A 10,000-nucleotide genomic window follows, 5' to 3' on the forward strand; every position below is an offset into this window, starting at 1 on the left:
GAGGGAAGGGGGAGGAGGAGAGGAGGAGAAAGAGGAGGGAAGGGGGAGGAGGAGGGGAGGGGGAGGAGGAGGAGAAGGAGAACTATTGTCATAAAATGATTATTTCTTACAGTCCTAGGATACTTAGTTTACAATTAATATTTAAAACAAATAATAGAAGGAAAAAAAGATACTGAATGTTGGGCCCAGACTAAATGAGAAAGACACCTCTTTCTTCTTACTGCATTTATGAATAATTTGCATAAATGCATTAGAAATCATTCTCTCTATCCTTTTCTATTAAGAGCTGTACCTTCCCACTAAAACACAGAAAACACAAAACCTATAAAAATCACACACACACACACACACACACACATGCACAAGACGAAGCCTTTAACCAACCAAAAATGAAAACTATTTCATCTGCGCCATCCTTCTTGCCTTACCTGAGCCACACAGTTGGAGTTGCAAGGTTGGGAAAGTGGTGCTCACCTGGTGTGAAGCGTCCAGAGCCACAGGACGCCACTCATTTTAGTGGCTTAGCTTGGCTTCTCATTCCCGCTGCCTTTCCTTAGTGCCCGTGCAATCACCACTCACAGCTTTGCAGGGGTTCTTCCTTCCCCTTTCTACCTATACTGGCAATTGGAACCATGGCCTTACAGTAAGCTGCTAAACCAGTGGCTCTCAGCCTGTGGGTCATGACCCCTTTGTTGGGGGTTGTAGAACAACCCTTTCACAGGGGTCCCCTAAGACCATCGGAAAACACAGATATTTACATCACAGTTCATAAGAGTAGCAAAATTAAAGTTATGGGGTACCAAGGAAAATGATTTTATGGTTGAGGGTCCTGTATTAAATGAGGAACTCTACTGAATGGTCTCAGAATTAGGAAAGTTGAGAAACACTGCTCCAGACAAACACTCTAGGCTACAGCTCAGGCCCAAGCCCTTCCTCCCCTTTTCACTATTTAGTTTGAAACAAAGCAGAGGCTGGCGAAAGGGCTTGGCAGGTAAAATGCTTGTTGCTCTTGCAGAGGACTCAGGTTCAGTTCCCAGCTGCAGGCTGGAAAGTTCACAACGGCCTGTAATTCCAACTCTAGGGCATCTGACTCCATCTTACGAGCTGTACAGGCACCCACATACACAGGCACAGACACACACCGAGCAATGCTATTCAAAAGGCAGGGTGCACGGCTCGCTGCTCTGCCCAGGCAGGCCTTGAACTTGACATCCTTCTGGTTTGGCCTCTCGAATGCCGCCATTACAAGTTGAGTTGCCTTGCCTGGTTCAGCTGTCTTCCTTTTATTGAGTAAAGATGAGTGGGCTCTATTTTAAAAGAGACCTTGCAGAATTTAGCCTTTTCAGAGAGCCTACAGCAAATTGGCTTTATAATTTTCATTTTTTTTTAAAAAATTACTTTTATTTTTTTTTTACAGTCCAGCCTCTGCACTCGCTGGGGCCTCAAGTCTCCTGAGGGTTCTCCCACTGAGGTCAGACTAGGCAGTCCTCTGCTGTATATGTGCTGTATATGAACCTTGGACCAGCCGTGTATGCTGCCTGGTTGGCAGCTCAGTGTCTGAGAGATCTCAGGGGTCCAGGTTAGTTGAGACTGCTGGTCTTCCTATGGAGCCATCCTCTTTCTCAGCTTCTTCCTGCCTTTCCCTAATTCAATTACAGAGGTCCCCGACTTCAGTCCAATGGTTGAGTGTATAATTTCCCTTCTTAAGATAAGGTGTGAACATTAAGCATAAGCAAAAAAAAAAAATCACTGATAAATATTATACTCTCTACTCTGCTATCTGCCTCTTCCATTTTTCTATGAGATGGCTTTGAGTGTAGGCTTGAAACTGGACTCCCCAACTTTGGTCAAATTACTTAGTCCTCTTGTGCCTCAGTTTCCTATCTATAAAACAGGAATTTTTTAAGGCCCCTCATTCCTTGGGTTGCTATATTACTGAAAAGACAGATCTTTAAGTAGTACTATCAAAGGGCCAGCACTGTGGGCACATGAACCATCACTGCTTCCCCTGCATCTTCCTGACTGAACAGTTAGGCATCCTTAGTTTATTTAACCTCCATGGGTACGCATGGCATCTAGATTAATTTGCTTCTAGAAAATTACACCCACCCACCCACCCCTACACACACACACAAGTGAGGTTACCTTCTAAACAGAGAGAGAGTATTAACAACTGTTTAATTTACCCACTGCTGCCCCACATTTAAGATTTTACCCTTCTGCCTACCTGGGCACATTTGTTTCATCAGCTGGGCTTCATGCCTCCCAGTGCCTTCTACCTATAAACTCTTTATTTAAATGCATTTTGTAATATTGCTATCATATACTTAGGTGTTATGAAATCTAGTAAAAATAAAAGTGAAAAGGGAACTTTTTATGCAAACTAGGTAAAATGTCCTTGGATAGTAAATAAAGATGAATCGTAAAATAAGCAACTGCTGTTAAATCAGTAGGAGACTAGAAAATAAAACAGGTAAAAAAAATTCTGCACAGATTCTGCTCTCAGACTGCTTCTCAATGGTCTTTAAAATGACAGTTTCCACCTAAGAGAAACAAAAGAAAGAGAACATATGCTGTTTGGGGGGCAAGACTTAGGCATGAAAGCAAAACAAAATGGAAGCAAGAGACTCAAAACAAGATTGATGAAAAAAAATGGCCAATGTCCACATTTTCTGTGCTGAGTCTGTAATTAAGGGATTATGTGGATTTTTTTCTTTTGCTTTGAGAGCTTCTTCACTCTGGCAGTAGGAGCCTCTGCTGAATGGTGGGGCAGACACATCTATGCTGGCTCGGCTCAGGAGCCATACAAGCCTCACACAATACACACCTGGGTAAGGAGAATGTTATCAAACAGCAGCTGCGTCTCCGACTGGTCCTTAGTGATGTCGGCGTTGGCATTCATCCCAAAGATTTCTGGTGCTGGGGTCAGCGGCAGAGTCTTTGTGTATTCGATGTAACTTTTGTGCTGCAAGGATGAGTGGAAGAAGTCAGGAGGTTAGACACAACTGTGAGGTAGAGCTTGGCTTGCATACAATGCTTTTCAGTCCTCAGTCATGGAGTGGATGAGCCTGTTGAGACTGAAGACTGGACACTTTCCCTTTCTTTCAGCAGGGACAATGGTTAAACAAATACGGGTAAATTTAGAGAGGAAAGTTTAGTGTCTAATTATTATAATATTTTTAACAAGGAGAAAGATGTCTAGGAATATAGACAATATGGAGGAACATGACAATGTGAGGTAGAAACTGATCAGGTGGACAGGGATGAAGTCTGTTCGGAGGACTTCTTTGTCGGTGCCAGATCTCCAGAAGAGAGAGTTCCGCCTTCATTTCCTTGTTCTTAGACCTGAGCAGCTCTGCCTAGAGCTGACTACCCCCCCACACACCCCCAAGAAAGCACCTAGAGGCTGTGTGAAAGCTGACTAACCTCCTACAGGGCACCTAGAGTGTGTGCCAGAGCTGACTAACCCCCAAGGAAGCACCAGGACTCAACAGCTCACTTCCTTTCCTATGCCTCAACTCCATTTCTGCATAAGTCCTTTAAGTACTTTAAAGGATTCCATTTGGTTTTGCTTTCATGCCCAAGCCTGGCCTCCAAAACAGCATATGTTCTCTTTCTTTCATTTCTCTTAGGTGGAAACCGTCATTTTAAAGATACCTGAGAAGCAGTGTGGGAGAAGGATCTGTGCAGAATTCTACCTGTTTTATTTTCTAGGCTCCTACTGATTTAACAGCAGTTGCTTATTTTACGATTCATCTTTATTTACTACCCAAGGACATTTTTATCTAGTTTGCATAAGTCCCCAGCCTAAAAGCTCATTGGTATGTATTCCCAAGGCCTCTATTCTGCCCCATCCTTTCTCTCCCCCCCTTTCTCTCTCACCATCTACAATCTCTCCGAAGCCCCCATCTATGCATCTATAAAAAACCCTCTAAAAATCCCTCTGTAGGCCGTGTGTAGATTTCATTCTCCAAACTTGAGAAACAAAACCCAGAAAGCCACTGACTCAGAGCAGTTTTGCTGGTTACCAGTTCTCCAGGGCACTGGTTCCCCAAGACAAGCTTACTAAGATCTGAGAAAGTTTCTATCACTGTCCAGGACACCCCACTATTTCTGTATTGCTGGACAAATTGTGTATTACTTTTTTTTTTTTGATGTGTGTGCTGAGGTGTGTTTGTTTTTTAAATGGTTTTGTTTTTGTTTTTTGTTAGATTGGTTGGTTTTTTTGTTGTTGTTGTTGCTTGGGTTTTTGCTTGTTTGTTTGCTTTTTGTTTCTTGGGTTTTTTTTTTTTTTTTGGTGTTTTATATTTGTTTTGTTTTTGAGACAGGGTTTCTCTGTGTAGCCCTGGTGTCCTGGAACTCGCTCTGTAGACCAGGCTGGCTTCAAACTCAGAGACCTGCCTGCCTCTGCCTTCACAGTGCTGGGACTAAACGTGTACACCTGGTTAGCCTTGAACTCTTTAACTCTTGCTTTAGCCCCTCAGTGCTGGGATCATAGGTGTACCTCCTACACTTATCTTCCTGATGACTATTCTTAGTTTATCCTAACTAAAGTAATCTTTTCTGGTTTATGCCAGTTTACTCTGATTATGGGAAACAGACCTAAATTTAGAAATGAAGGTTATCTAAATTTTGTTATTCTGAGATAGCCATCATTAATATTACACATCCTTTTATTCATGTGCATACATTTTATATTTATATGAACATGTATCAAATTGGTATTTACTGAATCTGAAAGGATGGTTCAATAGTTAAGAGCATTTGTCGCCCTTGCAGAGGACCAGGGTTCAGTTCCCATCAGCCACAGCAGGTAGCTCACGACCACCTAAAACTCCAGTTCCAGGGGATCCAGTGTAGTCTTCTGGCCTCTTCTGGCATTGTACACACATGAAGCACTTACATATACAGGCAAAACACTCATACACATAAAAATAAGTAAATCTTAAAATAAAGAAGCACTTATTCTTAAAAAATCATGTTTTCACTAATTCTCATATAATCACACACTAATAGTTTTATGATACTGGTCATGTCACCTACATGTCCCCTCACTTTAGTTGTTCTTTTTTTTTTTTTAAACTCCCAACAGCTCATCATTATTGGTTTTGTTTCCCCGGCATGAGCCCTAGTATGTGATGGGTTTGGGTTATCAAGTTATTTTGCATGACTCTCATGCATGTGGCCTCATGGTCATCCTTCACACATGTTATTTGACCCTGGAAATCAATTGGGAAATGACCGGAGTTCAACAGAAAGCCTTTGAAAGTGACTATGTGTAATATTCTGAAGGCAGTTCATGGGGCTGGAAGGAAAAGCAAAAGAGAGCAGGGCCTTGTGCCGCACTGCTTCTCTGCCTTCCGCTTTGGCAGCATTTGTCAGGCCCATCAACCTTAGTGTATCTGCCTCCTTATTTGTAAAGAATGATACGATGTTAATTTGATGCTGCTGTGAGATTACTTAGGACTAACTAAAAATAACTGTGATATAAATGTTAGTTATTACTTCTAACATTTTATGATCCCCATCATGTGCATACTCATCTTAATTGCGACAAGATATTTTTATGCAAACACCAAGCTCACCATGATTACATCTCAGGTCACCAAGAAAACTAACTCACATCACAGTGAGCAGGAAACTCTAACTCCCTTTGCACATTGTATATGGTCTGTTCATTTACAGTTTAGAAGAGCATGGTAAATCACCATTAACAACTATGTTCTCAGTTCCTAGGAGGGTCATGTTTTTCTGCTCTTAAAGGGTGTCCCATACTTACATCACCAGAAGGAGGAACGAAATAGATGCCACTAGAGTCAAATTTGTATTCTGGATTTTGAACTAATTGTGTGCAGAAGAATTTGTTGAGAATGCTGCGCAACGTGCGCCGGTCCCAGTCGTCAGTCACCCGGCCTCCGTAATTACATTCCCCTGTCATGTAGCGGAGAGCATCGTAGGGAAGTTCCTAAAGTTGAGAACTGCAGTGAGATACCAGTAGCACAGGGCATGGAAAAGTGTCCCTGTTTGGCTACCACTGTTAAAAATAAACACCTTCCTCAAAGTTCGCAATGACATGACCTTCCTGCTAATTATTGCTGATGTCCCCATGACCTTTCTCTTATTTTATTTCATTTCCACGCAGCCAATGCTCCTGTATTCTGCTGTGACCTGTTTAATGATCAATTTGAATTAATAATATTTTTAAACTACTGCTGAGGGTCTTAGTTGTATGTATTTCATTATCGTTTGTTCTTACGTAGGTCAAGACTTTCCCTTCTCCTCATATCTAAATCATCTCACTCCTTTCTCTGCCAGAGGTATTGTACCTCTGCCATGTTCCCTACTGAGGTTCAATTCTTAGTGTTGCTTGCCTGGTCTCCTAGATGACTCTTCCGTGGCTGCAGTTCGGACTAAAATCAGAAGAGCAGCAGCACACCGTCAAGCCGATGCTGGGAGCAGATTTGCTACTATCTGTCTGGGAGGATGCTACAGGCGTCTGCCTTTTGGTGACTCCGGGCGTTTGTTGCCTCATGACTGTGTAATTTCATCACACTTCCTACTTACCAGAGCTGTTTTCCAAGCACGCTCGCGCGCACGTGTGCGTGTGTGTGCGCGCGTGTGTGCGTGTGCGTGTGCGTGTGCATGTGCGTGTGCGTGTGCGTGTGTGCGTGTGTGCGTGTGTGCGTGTGTGTGTGTGTGTGTGTGTGTGTGTGTGTGTGTGTGTGTGTCTTGGCCTGCAGGTCAGGATGGAGCTTTCAGCCTCCTCTGCTCCAGCACCCCGCCCTCTACCATGATGACAATGGACTAAGCCTCTGAAACTGTAAGCAAGCCTCCAATTAAATATTTTCTTATGTAAGAATTGCCCTGGTCATTGTGTCTTTCTATAGCAATGGAGCCGTGACGAAGAGAACATTCCTTTTCATGGTGACCAAGCGCCTCTTGATGCCTACTTTACTGAGAGTATTTTTATCACTAATGAATATGGGATTTTGTCAAAATTTTTTTTCTATAATACTGATAGGATCTTGTGTTTTAAATTCTCTTTAGCCTGTTGATACAAAGGACTTAATTTTTTAAGTGATAAGCCAAACTTGCATACTTAAGAGTATTTTAATTAACTCTTCACTATAGATTGTATTTTAAGGTAAAAATATATTCTCCAGATACTCAAATTGCTAACTACCAATATTCCTCACTGGTTCTGTATGATCCCTCTCCCTCTGGCATCTATTTTGTCTTTGTTATTAGTTCCTTTCCTTCCTAGAGGTCTGACTACAAGGAAACAATGTATCCCACTCGTGATTCGCTTGAATGTTTCTGCCACTTGAACTCTCCATCTTTATTAGTTTCTTGTTTGATTTTATGGACATAGACGTCAACCCTCCCCATTTGCAAGCCTAAGTTAAAAGTTTGATATTCTAGTGCTAAATTTAATTAAAGATATCCAGCTGAATTTGAATAAGATTCTGCCAAAATTCAAACAACTTGCTTTCGTGGAAAGAGGGTGGAGCTCCCTACTCTCATAGGCACTTGCAGTAATTTACAGAACAGTTTTTCAAAGTTTCAAACTTGTTTGTACCCAGCTGGCAAAGAGTAAAGAGGACATGCCATCATGCTCAATGTTTGATGTTCCTGAGAGAGTGGGAAGGCAAGACAGAGGAAGAGGGAGAGTAAGGGGGATTCCAGTGGAATGGAAGGGAGGGGAAAGGCTGGGAGGAAGGGAAGAAAGGGGAAGAGGTACTGGGAAAAGTATCCTAGAGATTGAGGTAGGAAACATCTCAGGTTCAAGGCCTACCTGGCCTACAGAGTGGGTTCAAGGCTAGCCTGGGTAAGGAAATCAAATAGTGCCTCATGGAAAAAGAAAGAGAAAAGAAAACATTGGGGTGGTGATGCATGCCCTCAATCCCAGTATCTGGTAGACTGAGGCAGAAGGATTTCTGTGAGTTCCAGGCCAGCCAGGGCTATATATATAGAGAGAGACCCTATCTCAAAAAGGAAACCCAACAATACAAGCCCCAGAGAGAGTCAGCCTCAGAGTGGAGAGAGGCTGGTGTGACATTAGGCTCTCTGGCTTCTTTCCAGAATCTAGCTGTCTTTTAAAATAGTTTTAGATAGCTTGTTTCCAGGCTCAAAATTAAAAACCTCACTTCTCAAAAAATGAATTCACGCTCCAGAAAAGAAGACTGATCGCCCTATCCATTTCCTAGCCCAGCTGATTTATTTAATACTATTTTCATAATAAATATAACATCGTTACTTTTTAAATCTCCACAGGTGGCTATGTGCCAAAATAAATGATAAAACACAGGCTCCTAAGAGACAAACTGACATCCTAACTAGCTCCGAAAGCAGTTATAATTTCTTGTTATAATAACGTACTATTTAAAAATAGGCTATTGGGAACTGCCTTGCAATTTATTTTGTAAGAACAGAATTAATCGTAAGTCCCTGCTTACTGCACCAACACTTACAACATGATAGAGAGTAAAAAAAAGGTTAGGTTCTTGCTGTGATGTTGATGGTACCTCATACTGGTTCAGGAACATGTGGAGTTGCTGCACACTGATTCTTAGATCTGTCTCATTGAATTCATAAGGAATATTCCACCCCAGGGGTCCAAATTTTCGTCTCTCTTGTACCAAAGCATGAAAGAAACAGAGACCATAAAGCAGCTTCTTGAATTCCTCCTGTAATGAGAAGAAATTGTCCCAAGACATTAGTTTTCTGTGAACATTGCATCAGACTTGTAATGTTTTTGAATTGGTATAGTTACATTCCTTTGCTTATAAATGATATGAGGCGATTTTCACTCCCCCCCAAAAAACTAAAATACAAGTGTTTTCCCACAGGTATTTCAGGCAAAAATCTGCCAATTTACCCTCAAGTCCAATTGGACCACATGGCTGTGTATACTAAGTTTCTAGTAAACAGAGCAAGTTCCTATAATTTAAATTTTACAGTATCTTTTTTTTGGGGGGGTGTCATTCTAACTGGAACAACGCAACAGAAGGATTATGAACTCTATGTATAGTCCCCTACTACTGTGGAGAAATTTCAAAGGAGATAATATGACCTAAATTGGCAGTTTCAAAACTTCAAGAATACAGAATGCTAACAGCAGAGCCCGAGGTAGGGCTGTAGAATGAGTTCCTCAGACATCGAAAGTGCTATGTTAGAAGTCAGCTTTCTCCCCTCTTCCCTGCTGAAGGGCATGGGAGGGCAGTCGTCCTCACTAGGAAGAGATCAATGGGCCATCAGAGTTGACACTCACAACAGCTGGAAACTGTGGAAAGCTGCAAAACATGGATGTGAAAAAGGAGCAGAGGATAGACTATCAGAGGGAAACACCAGGTCAAGCAGTGGGCCAACCTGGTGGGAATCCCAAGGAGGAAGGGATGCGGGTAAAGACAACATGTACCATGGATGGAGAGCCAGTCTGAAGGGTATACTGGAGAGCCTGAAACAGACTAGATCAGAAGTGGGGGTGGGTAGGGGCTGAGGGGGAATATCGCCTCAAACCCATGCCCAGATCAAAAAAAAATTCCCAGTTAAGATCAGGAATATCTGCCCCTTCCTGTTTCAAAACCCCTCTGAAGTGAATGGTACCAACAGCTGTTAGCTGTGTCATGGGTCAGGAGAAGGATGACGGCAGCTCATTCTCTTCCCCTGATAGGATGCCACCGGCCAGCCAGGGACACTGGGTGATAGCGTGGAGAATCCAAAGCCTACATTTTTAACAACAACAAAGTAGTAACTAACATACTATGTCATACCTCTCAATTTCTGACTCAGGCTCTCCTTGCCACTGGAAGTAACTACAGGATATTTTATTATTTAACAAAACCCAGAAACATTCCAGAAAGGATTAAATTTTATCCCACAGTATAAGGTCCCATCACAGAATAAGCTTGAAAAAGAAAATAGAAAACAAGGAAATGTAAAATCAACCAAAAAAGGAATGAGAAAGAATGAAACAGACAAAAGAGAGGTGGCATAAACT

The 10,000-nt window shown here is 42.1% G+C and overlaps 1 protein-coding gene across 3 annotated transcripts in view; it reads right to left on the reverse strand.

The window, feature by feature from the left end:
• Dnah7 (dynein axonemal heavy chain 7) overlaps window positions 1–10,000 on the reverse strand; it is a 254,194-nt gene that overhangs the window by 22,574 nt on the left and 221,620 nt on the right. For all 3 annotated transcript variants that reach the window (XM_031367445.1, XM_031367448.1, XM_031367446.1), the window contains 3 exons: window positions 8,526–8,687; window positions 5,780–5,965; window positions 2,828–2,965 (listed from right to left, as the gene is read on the reverse strand). In XM_031367445.1, the coding sequence (XP_031223305.1) occupies window positions 2,828–2,965; window positions 5,780–5,965; window positions 8,526–8,687 (486 nt within the window). The remainder of the gene's footprint in view (window positions 1–2,827; window positions 2,966–5,779; window positions 5,966–8,525; window positions 8,688–10,000) is intronic.

The sequence above is a fragment of the Mastomys coucha genome, unplaced genomic scaffold (assembly GCF_008632895.1).
Source record: "Mastomys coucha isolate ucsf_1 unplaced genomic scaffold, UCSF_Mcou_1 pScaffold14, whole genome shotgun sequence".
NCBI lineage: Eukaryota > Metazoa > Chordata > Mammalia > Rodentia > Muridae > Mastomys > Mastomys coucha.